The sequence below is a fragment of the Rhinopithecus roxellana genome, chromosome 13 (genome assembly GCF_007565055.1).
Source record: "Rhinopithecus roxellana isolate Shanxi Qingling chromosome 13, ASM756505v1, whole genome shotgun sequence".
Lineage (NCBI taxonomy): Eukaryota > Metazoa > Chordata > Mammalia > Primates > Cercopithecidae > Rhinopithecus > Rhinopithecus roxellana.
In genome coordinates this window covers 8,528,714-8,548,286 of record NC_044561.1, presented here as the reverse complement: position 1 = coordinate 8,548,286, position 19,573 = coordinate 8,528,714, and the positions used below count along the sequence as shown (strand labels likewise).

Genomic DNA, 19,573 nt, shown 5'->3' with positions numbered 1-19,573 from the left:
ATGTATGGAAACACTCAGTCTGGCTATGGAGAGGGCAACTTTAGAGACTGGAGTAGCATTTGGATTACAGATCTATATGGGGTACCATCGTACACACCTTTGTCTTTAGCCATAACTTACGAAAGACTGAGCCACTATGTGGCCCTTTGAGCTGGTAGGCCTCCTCCTTATCAGGGAGCTACCAGGGAGGCTAACGTCAGAAGTGCTGGTGTCACAGCCCAGGAAGGGCAGCCATAGGCAGGGCCGCTAGATACAGAAAAGACCTGGATCAGAACTGGCCCCTTGGTGCCTGCCTCCTTGATGCAGTCATTTCTTTAATTGGCTTTTGCCTTGATGGAGATCAAATAAGGAGGCCCTTCTGCTTCTGCCTGGTGTGGGGGCTGGCCAGGGCAGACTGCTGAGTCCCCTCTCTTGCATGTCCATCCCATGGCCCATGGATTGAGGTCACATTTTCCCCAGATGACATCTCTCCACATTCCTTTTTTCTTCACAGAAATTCTAGCTACTCTGAGAGGTCATTCTGGCTTGGTCAAAGGGTTGACATGGGACCCTGTTGGTAAATACATAGCCTCTCAAGCTGATGACCGCAGCCTAAAGGTGTGGAGGACGCTGGACTGGCAGTTGGAGACCAGCATCACCAAGCCTTTTGATGAGGTAAGTGGTGACAGCTCAGAGAGCTGAGCCCCAGCAACTGCCCCAGCCCCTTCCTGACTTCTGTGTGCAGAGAGGGAGCTGGCCATGGGCCAGGCCACCTAGGGAATGCACCGAGTCTGGGGGCCTGAACGGATTCACCAAGGCTCTCTGGGGTGGGACTCTGGCCCTAAGAGTCAGATAATACAAAATCCTTCATTTCTGAGATGCTGTTTAATTTCCATCTTTGAAATGAAAGGGATTTATAGTTTTGTTGTTTTTTGTTTGTTTTGTTTTGGTGATGGAGTTTCGTTCTTGTTGCCCAGGCTAGAGTGCAGTGGCATGATCTTGGCTCACTGCAACCTCCGCCTCCCAAGTTCAAGCAATTCTCCTGCCTCAGCCTCCTGATTAGCTGGTATTACAGGCACCCACCACCACACCCAGCTAATTTTTGTATTTTTAATAGAGACGGAGTTTCGCCATGTTGGCCAGGCTGGTCTCGAACTCCTGACCTCAGGTGATCTACCTGTCTCAGCTTCCCAGAGTGCTGGGATTACAGGCATGAGCCCCTGCACCCAGCCCAGATTTATAGGTTTAAAGTTGAAGTGAACCTTAGAGATGTCTCCACATCATTCTGTCACCCAGCTCACTCCCACAGACGTGGATAAAACTGCTGCTTATAGTGTGGAATTTCCTCTGAGCCTCCTGCAGAGCAGCTTGCTGGGGGCCAGGGCAGGATGGAGGAGACTCTTGTGCCATCCCCTGTGCTTGTTGATATGCGCCCTGCAGTTCAGGGGCCTTTTTTCCTGGCTGGAGTTAGCAGTACAGTTTGCACATTTGGAAATCAGACTGCAGTAGCTTCTCTAGTATTTTACTCTTCCTTTATTTGAGTTCTGATTTCAAATGGAATGAAAGCTCAGGATCACCATTGTTCATTACACATTTATTAAGTGTCTACTGTATAGAAGGCAGTAACTGGGCACAGGAAGATATAAGTGGATTGAGATGGAGTCTCTCCTCTTGAAGCTTAAAGCTGCTTAGGAAAGACAGGCATTCCCATTAGTTGCATGATGATGGAGTGGTCCAGAGTGCAGAAACAACCCAGGAGAGGTGAGTGCATCAGGGAAGACTTCACAGAGCAAGGGACACATGAGTGAAGGTTTGCAGGAAGAGCAGGCATTTGCCCACTGGTCAGGATGACTGCAAAAGTAAGGTGATAGTCATATGTTCACTTCTCCCCGCACAACACCAGCTCCTGGGCTAGGTATATGACTACTGGTTTTTACCTTACTTAGTTTTGCCCTGAAGAGCTTTTGCTCCTTCTGGAGTTCTTCAGGGCTCTGACTGCCAGGCATTGGGGTCCCATGAGGTGGACTCCTAGGGACGGCTTTAGGAGTGTTATAAGTACCAGCAGGAGCTGGTAGTACTCTTCAGCCTCTACTGGGTGGGCCCATCCTTCCGGGTAGGGGGTGGATCTATGGCCTAGGCTGGGAGCTGAAGTGGGTGATTTCACTACACTCAGGCCCTGGTTTGTCCTGTCCTGCTCTAGAGCTGTGAAATCATGATCTTAACCCTTAAGTCTTTAGAACTGCCCTGGACCCACCTTGAGCTTCAGGGAGCTGGCTCTGGACCCATGTCATCTCATTTTGCAGGAGGAATAATGTAAAGGGATATTCTGCCTCAGTCCCCAGTCCAGGTTGGGGGAACAGTGCCTTTCTACTGTTCCTTTTACAGTTTATAAGGACGTTACAAACCTCTTCTCCCTTGCAGGTGTCCTTACCACACTTTGGGTGAGGCAACAGGCTCAAGAGAGTAGGTGGTGCCTCACGGTCATCAGCTACATTACAGACACAGGCTTCTGCCAGGCTCCTGGGTTAAAAAGGGCTTTTTCCTCACCAGAGTATATCTTGAGGATGCTGTGCAGATGCCATGCTGTGGGTTAATAGGTGCTACACAGAAGAATTGGGTCAGTGGCCAGAGAGATTTGGCCCACACAGAGGCTATGGTTCAAACAGGTAGCCTTCCTGCAAATCTCCTCAGGGCCTACACTTCTGTACTGTATTGCTTTGTTCAGCTCCTCTGGGGGAGTATAGGATGCTGCAGTTTCCAAATTCATTTCACAGAGCCCTTTTTGGTTGGGCCATCTGGAGACACAGAAACTGTCACTGTTGCCAGAAGCTTGGGGTGCATGCTCCACCATCACACATTTATAAATTGAAGTTTAACTTTATCCTTGAGGCCAGAGTTTTGGTCACAATGGTGACCATGAGCTCCTTTCAAGTGCAGATGCTTCTTTCAGTGTGGAGGAACGACCCATGTGTTGCGGCTCAGCTGGTCACCTGATGGGCATTACCTAGTGTCTGCCCATGCCATGAACAACTCAGGCCCCACTGCCCAGATCATCGAACGGGAGGGATGGAAGACCAACATGGACTTTGTTGGGCACCGGAAAGCTGTGACTGTCGTGGTGAGTGCCCAGGGAACTGAAGGAAGATGGGCTCCAAGATTCAGCAAATATTAATTCTTGGTTTATTTTGAATAGTTATACTTAAATATTTAAAAGCTAGTTTTACAAAGTAGAGTATGTACTTGGTTGATTTATTGGCAGACTTTACATGGTAAACATCACCAAAATCAATCTTGGGTTAGGAACATTGTAGCTCCACATCAGCCTTTTACACACTCAGGTATGCTCAGGGGTGCCCAAGCACAGTGCCCCCCTCACCTGGCTCCAGTGATTACAGGTAGGATTCTGGTGCACCCACTAAGCACTGCACTTGTCCCCACACCTGGCAGCATCAACCACAGGTGCAAGGCCATGCCATAGATCACTAAGTTGGAAGCTGCTGTCATTCCTTAGGCGTGAGGTTGTCTGGCCACTCGTCTTATGCTTCTCCATGACTTTAATTAAATAGTGTCCTGAGAGAGCCCAAGGCAAGCCGTTAAGTAGTTGCAAATAATCTGTGAGAACCAGGATTTTCTCAACACTGGGCAGCCAATAAAATAAACAGATTGGTGGGCTAAAGTTGATATAAACTTAAGGATCATCCAAGACCCTGAAGAAAATGGACTCATTTTTGCCTGTCTTTGAATAGATAATAAGTATCTGCCGGATGCGGTGGCTCACGCCTATAATCCCAGCACTTTGGGGAGGCTGAGATGGGCAGATCACGAGGTCAGGAGTTCGAGACCAGCCTGAGCAACATGGTGAAACCCCATCTCTACTAAAAATACAAAAATTAGCCGGGCATGGTGTCGTGCGCCTGTAATCCTAGCTACTCAGGAGGCCGAGGCAAGAGAATCACTTGAACCCGGGAGGTGGAAGTTGCAGTAAGCCGAGATTGTGCCACTGCACTCCAGCCTGGCAGTAGAGCAAGACTGCATCTCAAAAAAAAAAAGATAATAAGTATCTATATACTGTACCTTAAAACACAAATTTTGTATAAATAAAATATTACATATTAAATTTTTTGGTTTTGGAGTCCGTGTAGGGTTTTGTTTGAACCAGAGCTTTGTTGCTAAAGTCTTTGGAAATCACTGCTTCATGGTTAGTGCTCTACCTGATTCTCCCATGCAGTCCTCACAACCACTTCATTAGTGGCTCTGGGAGATCACGCCGCCTGCCTATGGCTCACAGAGCTCCCAAGGCCCTGCAGCCTCATTGGTGTTGGAAACAGTAAGCCCAGGGACATGCCTCTGAGTTCCATATTCTCCAGTCTCTATGCACCCCGACCATTCCTGCCTACCCTCTGGAATTAAAACATCTCTAGGCTACCTGACATCAGACTTTTAGGAACCCTCCTTCCTCTGCCCTCAGTTGTCCTAGGTTGGGGATTCCCAGAGCGCCCACCCGCTTTAAATCCAGGAAGGTGGCTGGGAGCTCAGTGAGTGCTTTCATCCTTTCCAAAAACAAAGACAAGTTACTCTGGGGGTAGCTCCCTGGACTAAGCAGCCAACTAGGCACCTTTGTGTGATATTGCCGTGGCCACTGGCCCAGGGAGATCACAAATGACTCTCTGACTAAGCAGATCTCTGCTAGACAGTTATGACAGAACAATAAATGCAGTGAGGCAAGAAGAAATTTAGGACTTCAGAGGTTCACACCCCTCCTGCCCATCCCCTTGGCCTCCCTTAGGAGATAGGGAGTGAGAAGGTCTTTGATTCTGAAGCCCCCTTGCAGGCTTAGCTTTTCTGCAGGTCCTAGGGCTGGCCCTGCCAGGCCAGAGGGAATTGAGAAGGCTAGTTTCAATAGCTACCCATCCCCTCTACTTGGCATGCTTCAGAAATGGAGAGTTTGGTAGTGCTAGTTTCAAATCTGCATTTCCCAGCTTAATCATTTGGTGCCTCCGCACATACTTTCTGACCTCCCTAAGCCTCCTTTCCATCATCAGCCAGATGCCTCATAGGTGGTCAGGAAGATGAAATGCATGCTCAGTGCCTGGACTCAGAGAATGTCTGTGGGAGACTCCTTTCAGCGGGTTGGGACTTGGGCACAGGGGACATGCCTCATGCTTGATTAATTATTTTTAACATTTGTTATTTGGCTTTAGAAATTCAACCCAAAAATCTTCAAAAAGAAGCAGAAGAATGGGAGTTCTGCCAAGCCCAGCTGCCCGTACTGCTGCTGCGCTGTTGGCAGCAAGGACCGCTCGCTTTCTGTCTGGGTGAGCTTGCTATCCTGAGCTTTTGTTGCAGGACGGGAGGTGTAGGTTGGCAAAGTAGCAAGTGGAGGAAAGAGCGACCTGCTTTGGGTGATGCTCAGAGTGTACTTCTACTCTGCACCCGGGGTCAGCCCCTCCTTGGAAGCTCACAGGCTCTCCTGCTCTCCCAGAAGGAAGTGCTGAAGACTGGGTCTGTGCCCAGCCAGGAGAGGCCACCTTGACCCCCAGCTAGACCAGCTCTTGTGTCCAGGCTCGGGCAGCACCCTCAGTGGTCAATGCCATGAGCAGCATCTTGGGCTTGCTTCCCAAAATCTTTATATGGCCGGGCACGGTGGCTCACACCTGTAATCCCAGTACTTTGGGAGGCCGAGGCAGGCGGATCGTGAGGTCAGGAGATTGAGACCATCCTGGCTAACATGGTGAAAATACAAAAAATTAGCCAGGCTTGGTGGCGGGCGCCTGTAGTCCCAGCTACTCAGGAGGCTGAGGCAGGAGAATGGCCTGAACCCGGGAGGCGGAGCTTGCAGTGAGCCGAGACCACGCCACTGCACTCCAGCCTGGGCGACAGAGCGAGACTCCGTCTCAAAAAAAAAAAAAAGAAAAAAAGAAAAATCTTTATATAAAGTGTATTCACCTGAAAGGTACAGCTTGGTGAGTTATCATACATGTTTACACACCAGTGTCATCACTCCCTAGAGCACTCCTTTTTGTCCCTTTGTCCCTCCCCAGTCAAGACCTTCCTCACCACCAAAGCAACCACTCTAATGGCCTGTTATACTGATGAGTTTTGCCTGCTCTTGAACTTCATATAAATGCAATTGTGTGGTGCTTGCTTCTTTGTGTCTTCATTTCTTTTGCTTGGCACAGTGTTTTTGAGATTCGTGTATGTTGCTGCACTTAACAATATTTTATTCCTTATAATTTCGGTGTAGCATTCCACTGTATGAATACACCACAATTTGTTTATACAGTCTCCTGTTGATGGACATTAAGGTTGTTCCAGTTCTGAGATATTATGACTAAAACTGATATGAACATTCTTGTATAAGTCTTTATGTGGACATATGTTTTCATTTATTTGTGAGTACATACCTATGAGTAGAATGCTAAAATTAAAGAAAAAAAAAAAAGATAGTACCAGGTGTCAGCAAGGACATGATAAGCTGGAACTGATACAGGTGTTGCTGACAGGTGTTTACGCTGGCATGAGCACTTGGGAAAACTGTTTGGCAGTTTCTACCACAGCTAGGCACATGACCTGGAGCACTTCCACTCCTAGGCATATAACCAAGATAGATAAGTGCTTATGTCAACAGAAAAAGACACACAGAAAGCTGACGCCTCCATTTGTTAGTCCATTTCACTCCTGGGTGATGCTGTGATGGGTAAGGTTATGAGCCTGGTGCTCCTCACTCACTGCATCCCCTGAGAGGAGGCGATGTCTTCAGCTTCTTTTTTTTTTTGAGACGGAGTCTCCCTCTATTGCCCAGCAGGCTGGAGTGCAGTGGTGCGATCTTGGCTTCTTGGCTCACTGCAGCCTCCACCTCCCGGTTCAAGCGATTCTCCTGCCTCAGCCTCCTGAATAGCTGGGATTACAGGCCACCACACCCGGTTAATTTTTTTGTAATTTTAGTGAAGATGGGGTTTCACCATGTTGTTCAGGCTGGTCACAAACTCCTGACCTCAGGTGATCCACCTGCCTCGGCCTCCCAAAGTGCTGGGCTTACAGGTGTGAGCCACCACACCCAGCCCGATGTGTCTTGAGTTTCATTGTTCCTCTCACCTTCCTAACTCAGTGCCCTCCACAGAGTAGGTTCTCAGCAGATATGTTCAATGGTAGTTGGCGAATGAGAACCCAAGAGTAAGAACTGTGGCTATTTCTAAGTGAGAGCTCTTGAAGGGTTAAGTTTCTCACTGCCAGGGACTGGTGTGCTGTGACCTGACTGTGTGGTGAGAGACACCTTTACATGCAGTGCAGGGAGCAGTCTTGCTGCTGAGCATCAAGGTGCCAATATATTTAAAGTTTGATAAAGCAAAGTGCATACACATTAAATTTGTTTTTTGTTTTGTTTTGTAAAAAGTGTCCCTATAAGCAGAGCAAGTTTGAGTGTTCTGGGTTTGAAGGTTATCCTCTGGCTGCATTTATTAGTTTGTTATAGAGAAATCTGTTACTGTGTGCGTTGTGATTTTTTTTCTTTTTTTAGGCCCAGTATTCACTTAACACCCATTCTGGAACCTGAACCACAGTACCACAGAGAGCCGTTCAGGGGACCTTCCCTGTTTCCTCCCAGCCAGAGGCCCTGTTTGTGGTGCTGCAACCAAAACATCACTGACTGTGATGCCCATATTTCTTAGAATGCTCAGGTCAGGCAGTCACACAGCCTGCAGATTTATGAGGGGTCTGTAGGCACATTTATGGGAGGAGGGACAAGGCAGCTTTTTCTAGAAGTGGAATTAAGGTGGAGGCAAGATTCTTAATGTGGGTTCCAGATAGTTCAGACTTCAGCCCCCTATCCACCACTAGGGTAGACACAGCTTCTCCTTCCCCACACAGCAGTCTCAGGCTGCATTGGGATGCTCAGCCCCACAGCCTCCCAGAAGCTACAGCAGCACCTGTGGGAGCCCACCATCCTGTGAGGAAGTGTGTTTCTTCCCAGCCCATCATCCTGCAGCTCAGGGCTAGCCCGCAGGGTAGCCAGGCACTTGTGCACAAGAGGAAGAGCCTACCATAGCTGTGGGAATGTGGAGTCAGCATGTATACCAGCAATTGAGTGACTCAGTAGAGAATATGCACACAGTGCATGCTACGCAGTCATCCAAAAGAGACTTTTACAAGATATTTAATGACATACTTATTGTGTGTTAAATGAAAAAACAGACACAACCATGAAGAATAAAAGAAATTTGAATAAAATAAATTCTTACTTTGAAGAATAAAATAAATATTTGCACAAAATAGAAGAAAATAATTCATCAAAGTATTAATAGTCAGTAACTGGGCCTAGATTAAGGGCCCAGGTGTGTATTTCTGTACTACCTGCACATAGTGTAGAATGAGCCTTGGATAAGGCTCATTCTACCTTATCCAGAGTCCCTTGGGCCCAGGGAAAATGTGTTGTGTTCTCTCTCAGGGTGCTTCATCCGCTGTCTAGGCTTTGCTATCCTGTCTCCTGCTCCATAGACTCTCTCAGAGGTCCACTCTGGGGCTGTCCCTCTGCTCCGACCATAGTCCTTCAGAAACCCACTCCCACTCTGCCTTCTCCATTGCTAGTTGTCTGTGTATAAAGCTATTTCCTCTGTCAGACCACAGCAAGCCCTGGAGGCAGGGTCCACTCTAGGTAGCATGCACATTTTTGGCAGGCTTTGGTACCCACAGTTTGGGATCTCTGCAGCTGTAGTTTGAATAGAGTTGAAGATGCCTTAAATATCAGCAGCCGCTCTGACCAAAGCTTCTAGGTTGGTTATGTTAACTGAGCTGAATACAGAAGGGAATTTTAGTAATTTCGTTAACCTTGGCTGTGTCTTTCCTTCCAGCTCACATGTCTAAAACGGCCGCTGGTGGTGATCCATGAACTGTTTGACAAATCCATCATGGATATTTCCTGGTAAGGTGGATTCTACTTACTGGAATAGGTTAAGAAAGGAGAAGCCACACAATGGAACGTGAGGCCTCCTGGATGTGACTAGGGTCAGGTGGCCAGCGACCCCTCCCCAGGTGTCATAGTGGCCCAGACCAGGAGTGCTGTTTACACATGTTTTGGAAACTGGCAGCAGTGTACCTGCTGCTGTGAGAATGTCCTGCCTGTGCAGGATTTGCTACTGGAAAATGCCTTTTCAGGATTTGTCTAAGATGAGGAGAATGATGTGATCCTAGTGGGTTCTACTTTACTCCGTCATCGCATGAACCAGAGTCAGAAGCACACTTTCTGCTTCTCAGTGACCTGATTTATATGTATACTTTGTCAAGTTTTTTTTTTTATTTTAATAGTTTCAAAAGTAAGATAAGTAAAATTGAAAATTCCTACAGAATATATGGTAAGGGATACTGTGTACACCTGCTTAGAACTAAAGAACACCAGGGTCCTTTGGAACACAATTGTCGCCCCCCGCCCCCCCACCCTCAGGCCACAGAAGGGAACCAGGAGTTTCCAGCATCTCCCTAGAACACTGCCCACCATCCTCACAGGCCAGCTACTATGGCATATGTGTCTGCCTGGGGCTCTTGCTACCAGGCTGCTGATGGCCATGTCTTTCAGGACTCTGAATGGGCTGGGCATCTTGGTGTGCTCTATGGATGGCTCTGTGGCATTCCTCGACTTCTCCCAGGATGAGCTTGGCGATCCCCTGAGCGAGGAGGAGAAGGTAGGCTGATGGCCCTTGTGCTGCTGGGTGCTCTGTGACCATAGCCACAATAGCTCTGAGAGACCCCTTTGACTACACCCTCTTCTTGTGGGATTCACAGACACGTCATTTCTTAACATGTAATGGAATATTTGTCTTTTATATCTTGTAATCCTTCTTTACAAAATAGATCAATTAAAAAACGAGTTCCCATTTCAGAAATAAGTCCTGGAGTTAAGAGTAGAACTATTTTAGGCATCTCTTCTTGAGCTGATAATAGGCCATCCACTGGGAGGTTTTTGCTCTGGGAAAGAGCTGAAGTGACTCCTCAGGGGCCCCTGCTCATGTCATTTTCCCCTTCATGGTAGTAATATTGGTCATTTCTTAGAACGTATTGTGTGCCAGGCTCTGGGAATGTGTTTTGCATATATGATTTCATTTAAATTGCACAAAACCCTTCAAGGCAGGGCTTATACATTTCGTGGATATGGAAACTAAGCCTCAGAAAATAGCATGGCTCTTTGCCCAGACTATGTGTGACCCTTAGGTCAGAAGAGGGAACCAGGCCTGCTGCCTCTGGGCCAGGCCACCTCCCCTCTGTGTTCTGCCGGGGTGATGGGGTCTCTGTGTCCTTCTTCCAGGCTTTGAGAAAAACCCTGCTTCACCTACCATAGACTTAGAAACCTGCCCCTGCTTTGTAGGATGTGTGTATGTGTCTGAAGGGAGCTCTTTGAAAGCCCAGAGCAGGCTGGCAGCTCTCTCGTATGACCTTATTTGCTGGTGGAAGCTTCCTCTTAACCTACAGTGTGACCTCCCCACTAAAATGTGAACCCCTTTGGGGGAGAGGTGTGCCTTAGTGACTGCACTTAGAATAGGTCCTGCCACCCCATCATTTTTCCATGAAGGAATGAGTATCTCAGTGGCCTCAGGTCCTCCTCCAATCTTGTCACTGTCATCAGGTACCTGGGGATCACTATGCACTCCCTTGGAGTCACTCTGGGAGCCTAATAACCCATCTGCTTACCATTTCCCAAGTCACAGGCTAGGACTCCATGTTGGAGGAACATCAGGGAAACCCTGGCCAAACCCTGAATTCTGCCTCGAGATTCCAGGGGATAGACTCAGGAGAGAAGGGCAGGAGCCAAGATGGCAAGAGAAGGAGGTTCCTGGCCACATCCAAGCCCTGCAGGAGCGAGTCCCAAGGCACCTCTCTTGGAATGCTGCCTCTCAACCCATACTCTGGTGTAAAGCAGATATCCTGTTAACTACAGTCCCTGTTCTTGGGCAGAATCCCACGTTGGACATTTGCACATCCCATGGAAGTCTGTTGCTCATGCACTTTCATGTACAGCAGTTATTACAGTGTGCTGGGGATACCATCTCTGCTCTCATGAGGCTCCTGTCTAGCTTGTTAGGGGACAAGACTACGAGGGCCTAGGGGGAGGGGAGTATGATGACATGCTAGGAGGGGTGGGAGTAAAGGAGGCTCCCTATCTCTGCTGTGCCAGGCCTTCCCATACTCTTAGAGACACTGTAAGCAGGCCAATGGGGACTTCCAACCACAGGGCTGATGGCTGCAAATGAGCTGTGAAAGTAGACTCTTGTTCTAGGATCTGATTCCCAAATGCATTTGGGTCCTTAAGAGCCTTAAGTTAGCACCTTGAGTATCTTCCTTTCCATTGTAGCACTGTGGATTGTTATTTGTTTTGCACCAGACTGTGGGGCAGTGTTGTCTTGTTGGCTGTCTCATTTACTGTCATCCCAGCTACAGATACAAGGGAGGCCATAAACATCGAGGGAGAGCATGAGACATCAAGAGAGCTGTCGAATGAGGGACAGACAGAATAGGGTGGGAGGCAAGGGGGAGTTGGCCTTGAGTCCCTTCTCTGCTCAGAGCCAGGAGAGCCCTGCTGTGGTTTGCCTAATGGTGGGCAGCACTGGCCACACTGATGCTCACTCTGGCATGTTTTGCCTCTCTTGCTTCCCCAGAGCCGCATTCACCAGTCCACCTATGGCAAGAGCCTGGCCATCATGACCGAGGCCCAGCTCTCCACAGCCGTCATTGAGAACCCTGAGATGCTCAAGTACCAACGGAGGCAGCAGCAACAGCAGCTGGACCAGAAGAGTGCCACGACCAGGGAGATGGGCTCAGCCACCTCAGTCACAGGTGTCGTCAATGGGGAGAGTCTTGAAGATATCAGGAAGGTGAGAGCCCTGCCTGATGGCACTAAAGACATGTACATATGCCCAGGGACAGGGTGAAGGGCAGATACCAGTGGTGGGAAGGAAGGGATTTGTTCAGTTTGGCACGGGATCCATGGGTTAGCAGCCACTGCTGCATGGGGCCTGGATCCCCTGTATCAAAGACCTTATCCCCAGGAGCCCAGAGGAGGTCATCTCTTGTAAGAACTTACGAACTTTATCCTGCTGGCCTTTCTAGGAAATCCTAGATGCTAACAACAGTGGATTTCAGTCTCTGCCCTTAGGAGACTTCTGTGGGTTCCCCTTCTTCATCTGGAAGCCATGTTTGATGAGAAGGGGTTGGAAATGGGGCAGGAAAAGGGTAGGGAATGTTATTGCTTGGGGAGTTGAAACCATCTCCAGGAGCCTGTGTAGGCTGACAAACCTCCTCCAGGCAATTCAGATATAAAGAATGAGAGAAAACCCCTAGTTACGAGCTTTCTGTGGAAGGAAGGGTTCTATTTTGAAAGTCAGTTTGAAAATCCCTACCTCAGGCCAGGCACGGCAGCTCACGCCTGTAATGCCAGCACTTTGGGAGGCTGAGGCAGGCAGATCACTTGAGGTCAGGAGTTCCAGACCAGCCTGGCCAACATGATGAAACCCTGTCTGTACTTAAAAAAAAAAAAAATACAAAAATTAGCCGGGTGTGGTGGTGTATGCCTGTAATCCCAGCTACATGGGAGGCTGAACAGGAGACTTGCTTAAACCCAGGAGGTGGAGGTTGCAGTATGCCGAGACTGCACCACTGCACTCCAGCCTGGGCAACTGAGTGAGATTCTGTCTCAAAAAAAAAAAAAGGAAAGAAAATCCCTAGCTCAGTGACAGACATGTGGTTCATGGGTGCAGGGCTCAGTCCTTTAGCCCTTTCCATGGCTGTTGTGTGGGGCGGCTAGTGTGGCATGCACCCACTGCTTGTTCTTTGCTTAGGTGTCTTGTTTAGTTGTACCAGAAGGGCTTAGAAGGAGAATTTAGAGTACATTTCCTTAGAAGCCTTATTATTTTTAAACCTACTGTGTTGAGGTATAATTGACATATAAAAAGTTATACATACTTAATGTGTACAAATTAATGATAAGCCAGACACAGAAAGACAAATACTGCATGATACCTCTTTTTTTTTTTTTTTGAGATGGAGTGTCACTGTCACCAGGCTGGAGTACAGTGGTGCAATGTTGGCTCACTGCAACCTCCGGCTCCCTGGTTCAAACGATTCTCCTGCCTCAGCCTCCCAAGTAGCTGGGATTACAGGCACACACCACCACGCCCAGCTAATTTTTGTATTTTTAGTAGAGACAGGGTTTCACCATGTTGGCCAGGATGGTCTCGATCTCCTGACCTCATGATCCGCCCACCTTGGCCTCCACAAAGTGCTGGGATTACAGGCATGAGCCACCGCACCTGGCCTGCATGATACCTCTTATATGAGGAATCTAAAATAGTCAAACTTACAGAGGCAAAGAATAGAATGGTGAATACTGGGGTCAGAGGAAAATGGGAGTTATTAGCCAAAGGGTATAAGGTTTAAGTTATAGAAGATGAATAAGTCCTAGAGATCTCCCCTACAGCATAGTGCCTACAGTTCACAATATGATATTGCATACTTAAAACTTTGCTAAGCGGGTAGATCTTATGTTCAGTGTTCTTATCATCAGGAAAAAAATAGACTTTATTTTTTAATATTTGGAAATAGTTGGCGCAAACTTTTGCATTCATTTATGTAACTCCGCTTTGCCAGAATCTTCTGAAGAAACAAGTTGAGACTCGGACGGCAGATGGTCGCAGAAGAATCACGCCTCTCTGCATAGCACAGCTGGACACTGGGTACTGGTTCATTCCCCTTTCATGATCTTATCTGGTGAGATCTTCCTGTCTTCTTTCAGCGGTTAACACTTTCATGGTGAGGATCTTCATAGGCCCTTCACAACGTGACTGGTAGAACGTGGAAGCAAGGAAGTCGAGCTCAGCTTCCCGCAGTCTCAAAGCCCACACTCCTCTTGGAGCCCTTGTGCGCACCTGAATCATGTGTTGGGTGGTAGTGCTAAGGCAGCCAGCACATCTGGGGCACTTCACTGTTGTCAGGGCACCAGAGGACGCACAGGGAAGGCAGTCAGTCAGGCTGATTTTTTTTTCTTTTTTTTCTTTCATAAAGTTATTTTTATGATTATGAAAGGTATATTTACACATGGTTAAATTTAGAAAATAGTAAAAGCCCAAAGAAGACAAAAACATTATCTATAATCAGATACAGTCACTGTTAACATTTTGATATCTGTATTTCCAGTCTTTTTTACCCCACTCATTACTGTTTCTTGCCCATTCATCCATTTTAATAACTAGTCCTCTGAGGCGTTTACTGTCTGATTATCCAGGTTCCCGTCCTAGGATTTGCTTAGCCAGTTCACTGTGGACTTGTATTGTGTCCAGTTTCTCGTGATTATAAATGAGTCTTTGAGCTCACCTGTGATTCTCTCAGGATAACTTCTAGAAGTGGAATTACTGGGCAGAGGGTAGGGCTCTGAAGCACATTTTCCTGTTGGGGACAGAGATGGGGAAGAGACTCATTCACCACTTGCTGTTGTCCCAGTGTATATAGTGAGGATTGTTTTTGAATTGGTTATTCTTCCCAAAATGATGTGTGTTGATTCAAAAAAAAAAGAAAGAAAAATGATAAGGCCCTATGTAAAAGAAATAAGACCCCCACTGTCAAGGCAGTTCACTCTGGGTTTATTCTCATTCCGCCTATCTGCCCAGGGCATTTGTAAGCCCTTCATGGAGACCACATACTTCAGGCCTCTGCGTTTTGCAGTTGTCCATCCACAAGCTATTCCACATCTTCCTTGGTGTCTGAAGAAACCGTCTCTTGTACAGTGTACAGATCCAGTCTCCTCATGTTAGATGTGCAGGCTCTGAGGTCCCGCGAGTAGAGCCAGAACCAGGTCTGCTGACTCCCCCCAGAGCACTCATTTTCTTTTGACTAAGTCTTTTTCCTATTGTGACCCTATAGGTGATAATGCCCCTAACTACCTTTTACTAGGACCAAGTGAGACCCAGTGTGTGGTTGAGCTCTGAGCACACTGGGCCTGTGGGATGGGGAGGTGGTGGTGTTGATGGTGGCACTTTGTTCTGTGGATCCTTCCAGGCCTTACCTGGTGAGAAGGTGTAGGTCTGGTCTGGGGCCAACTTTCTGGCATAGGATGCATATTTCTGGCACCAGGACCTGATTCCTTTGGTATTAAAAGCTTTTTGCCCTCCTGATTCCCACATTCTAACAAACAAGTAGCAACAGAATAGGTCCTTATTAGCTTAGCTGATTAAGAAAGAAAAGAAAAAGCATAAATATGCAAAGTAGGTATAAGTGAGAAATAATAGCAGACAAATCAAAAAGATGAGAGACTTCTTTGCTGAACTCTGTGCAAATAAATTTGCACAGAAAATGGATGGTTTTTGAAGAAAATAAAATTACTAAAAGTGAAAAATTTTTGTGGAAGAAATAGAGGACAAAGTTAACCCCACCAAAGCCACCAGACTAAGATGGCTTCACAGGGAAACTTCAGGAACTTTTCAGGAACAGGTAACTCAGGTAACCGTTAACACCATTTGAAATATTCTAGTGCATGGAGAAGAAATGTGCAAATTTTTATTTTGAAATGAACATAATATTTATATCAAAATCTTACAAGGATAAAACAATAAATTCAAGATCACTCTCATTTCTGAACGTCAATGCAAAATCTAAGTGAAATAGTAACAAACAGAACCTTACTGCTTGTTAAAGGCTAATATACCATGACCAAGTGAGGTTTGTTTCGGGAAAGTAAGGAGGTTCAAATTTTAGGTAACTATTGAATTCTACATATCAGTAGATCAAAAGAAAAAAATTATATAATCTCTTTCATTGATGCTTAAGAGGCATTTTGGTAAAATTCAACGTAATTTTTTAAACTCAGTTAAATGGGAGTAGGTGGATGCTTCCTTAACTCAATAAATTATCTTATTTCAAATTAAGTTCAAAAACTAAACAAATGCCTACTCTTGCAACTATAATTTAACATTGTTCTATAGGTCCTAACCCATGTAGTTAGTCAAAGGAAAGAACAAATTGGAAAGGATAATTATTTAAGGATGATATGGTTTATAAGAGAATCAACTGGAAAAGCTGCCATAGGCAATGAAAGAAGATAGTCAGGTGGCTGGATACAATCAACATGAAGTCAGGTAGCACCAACTACCCTCAGAGTGCATAAAGAAATAAGTCACATTCACAAATAAAATAACTAGGATGCAACCAGAGATGTAGACCTTAATGAAGAAAAAGTAAAAACCCTACGGAGAGGCTTCAAAGAAAACTCAAAGAAATAACTAGAAATTCATACCATTGATTAGCTAGGATGGCATCATAAAGATGTCAGCTCTCCTGTAGCCTATAAATTTAACCAGTATAAATAACCATAGGAATTTTTGGAATCAGACAAGGTAACTATAAAGTTATGTGGAAAACTCGGCTGGGCACAGTGGCTGACACCTGTAATCCCAGCACTTTGGGAGGCCAAGGCAGGCCTGAGGTCAGGAGCTTGAGACCAGCCTGGCCAACATGGTGAAACCCCGCCTCTACTAAAAATATGAAAATTAACTGGGAGTGGTGGCGCACCTGTAGTCCCAGCTACTCAGAGGCTGAGGCAAGAGAATTGCTTGAACCTGGGAGGTTGCAGTGAGCCAAGATCGTGCCACTACACTCCAGCCTGGGTGACAGAGTGAGACTTTGTATCAAATAAATAAATAAATAAAATAAAGTTATGTGGAAAAATAAATAGAAATGGCTGAAATATTTCTGAAAAAGATTAATCAGGGAAGACTAGCCCCACCAGAAATTAAAACTTAAAGGCTGTCATACTCAAAACAGTGACATACTGACACATCAATACATAGTGCAGTGCAATATGATAGAATATCAGGAAATAGGCCCGAGTATTTATGGGAATTTTAAAGGTACCTTTTCACATCAGTGATAAAACATTAGCTAATTTGGTAAATGGAAGACAGGACTACATGCCCCCCCACCGCTAGAAACAATGTTGGGTCCCAACCTCGCAATTTATTACATACATTGTAAACAGCTTAGAGTTTGTTTAACTTTTTGTTGTTTAAAATATTTTTGTTTAAAATTTTAGAAGATTCCCCGGAAGAATATTTTTTATAATCTCAGAGGTCAAAAAATTATTTTCTGTAAGTGACAATTTAGAGTACACAAAAATTTAAAAATTTTAGCGCATTTAAAAGATGGACTGGCTGGGCGTGGTGGCTCACACCTGTAATCCCAGCACTTTGGGAGACCGTGGCAGGCAGATACGAGGTCGAGAGATGGAGACCATCCTGGCCAACATGGTGAAACCCCATCTCTACTAAAAAATACAAAAACTAGCTGGGCGTGGTGGCGCGCCCCTGTAGTCCCAGCTACTTGGGAGGCTGAGGCAGGAGAGTCACTTGAACCTGGGAGGCAGAGGTTGCAGTGAGCCAAGATTGCGCCACTGCACTCCAGCCTGGTGACAGAGCAAGACTCCATCTCAAAAAATAAAAAATACAATAAAAAAAGGCCATAAATAGTTGAAGCACAACATCCCAGGGAAAATATTTCCTACCATATAAGGAATGTTTTTTAATGTGTAAATGGTTTTTACAAATCAGTAATAAAGATGAATAACAAAACAGTAGACAAAGCATATGAACATGCAGTTCACAAAAAGAAGGAAGTCAAGTATTTCTTTCTTTTTTTTTTTTTAATTGAGGTGAAGTCTCACTCTTGCCCAGGCTGGAGTGCAGTGGTGTGATCTCAACTCACTGCAGCCTCTGCCTCCCAGATTCAAGAGATTCTCCTGCCTCAGCCTCCCAAGTATCTGGGATTACAGGTGCCCACCACCATGCCTGGCTAATTTTTGTATTTTTAGTGGAGACGGGGGATTTCACCATGTTGGCCAGGCTGGTCTCGAATTCTTGACCTCAAGTAATCCACCCGCCTCGGCCTGCCAAAGTGCTGGGATCACAGGCATGAGCCACTGCATCTGGCCGGAAATCAAGTATTTCTATTTTGAAAAAATGTCGGCTGGGCATGGTGGCTCATTCCTATAATCCCAGCACTTTGGGAGGGCAAGATGGACGGATCACAAGGTCAGGAGATCGAGACCATCCTGGCTAACACGGTGAACCCCCGTCTTTACTAAAAATACAAAAAATTAGCCAGGCATAGTGGTGGGCTACTTGGGAGGCTGAGGCAGGAGAATGGCATGAACCCTTGAGGCGGAGCGTGCAGTGAGCTGAGATCGCACCACTGCATTCCAGCCTGGGTGACGAGTGAGACTCCATCTCAATAAAAAAGAAAAAGAAAAAATGTCAACATCACTCATATCAAAGTAAGATACCATTTTTCTTCTGTCAGATTGTTAAGTGTCAGGAAATTTGATAAAAGTGTTACTAAGCACCTATGTGGAGAAATAGGTGCTTTCGTACATGGCTTATAATTTAAACCTCTGAGGAGGGCACTTTAGAAATATTTATTCCAAATCATCAGTGAACATTTCATTTGCTGCTACAATTCCACTTCTAAGAATTTATCCCATGTATTATGTGAATCTTAGGTGTAATGACAAGTGTTAGAATTTCATAATTCTTTGAGCGGCTAATGTGTGTTCTAAGAGTGTCCTACACCAACTACTTTAGTCCTGACAGCAACCCCATGGGGAGAGTCCTGACACTTTGTATTTTGCAGACATGACTGGAGGCACAAGAGTAGTTGGAGCAAGTCACAAGCTTGCAAATGGCAGAGGAGTCAGACCTGGCTGTCCCAGAATCCTCAGTTTTGACACTGCAATACCTTGCGTCCTGGTGTAGCAGCATCTGTTATAGAAAAAGCTAGAGACAGTCTTGTGGTCCCTCAGTAGAGGCTGGGTTAGGTATATTATGGCACACCCACCTAATGGCATGCCCCATGGCCCTTCATGAAAGGGAGGCCCTTTCTGTATTGCTGCATTTCATTCCTCCTAAGACGTGTTTGCACAGTTTAACACCTCTGAGATTTGGGTGTGTTGTACAATCAATGGCATCTGACAATTAGTAGCATTGTTTTCTTCCTTAGTAGTACATGTAGAACCTGTAAATCCTAGATTCAATTAAATATATAGTATATTAAGCGGCTTTAATTTTCTTTTTGCTTTTCTGTAACTTTGCGGATTTTCTGTCATGAAAACCTACTGCCTTTGGACCTAGAAAAAAGTTATTTGAATGTATAAAGTACTGGATGTGGCACCTGACTTTCAAGGCTGACTTTTGTTCTTACTTGATGACAGGGACTTCTCCACGGCATTCTTTAACAGCATCCCCCTCTCGGGCTCCCTGGCGGGCACCATGCTCTCTTCTCATAGCAGTCCACAGCTACTGCCACTGGACTCCAGTACCCCTAACTCCTTCGGCGCCTCGAAGCCTTGCACAGAGCCTGTGGTGGCTGCCAGTGCCAGACCTGCAGGCGATTCTGTCAATAAAGACAGGTTAGTGGGTGCCAAGGCTTGTTCCTGTCGCTGGGGAAAGTTCAGGTTTGCACATGGTTTTGAGGACAGAGAATTTTATTCTGTTTGCACTTTGTGGCCCTTCCGATGAAAAAAGAAAGAAAAAAATGCTTGATTTGAAATGGGGACTTCTCAGAGGGGAGGACT

General features: G+C 46.1%; 1 protein-coding gene across 7 annotated transcripts in view; it reads left to right on the top strand.

The window, feature by feature from the left end:
• LOC104656671 (protein HIRA) overlaps window positions 1–19,573 on the top strand; it is a 103,143-nt gene that overhangs the window by 35,975 nt on the left and 47,595 nt on the right. For 6 of the 7 annotated variants that reach the window (XM_010356359.2, XM_010356358.2, XM_030915568.1 and 3 more), the window contains 8 exons: window positions 494–654; window positions 2,930–3,097; window positions 5,181–5,294; window positions 8,826–8,896; window positions 9,548–9,653; window positions 11,622–11,837; window positions 13,609–13,694; window positions 19,211–19,408. In XM_010356359.2, the coding sequence (XP_010354661.1) occupies window positions 494–654; window positions 2,930–3,097; window positions 5,181–5,294; window positions 8,826–8,896; window positions 9,548–9,653; window positions 11,622–11,837; window positions 13,609–13,694; window positions 19,211–19,408 (1,120 nt within the window). The remainder of the gene's footprint in view (window positions 1–493; window positions 655–2,929; window positions 3,098–5,180; window positions 5,295–8,825; window positions 8,897–9,547; window positions 9,654–11,621; window positions 11,838–13,608; window positions 13,695–19,210; window positions 19,409–19,573) is intronic. The other variant, XM_030915569.1, reaches the window with a different exon arrangement.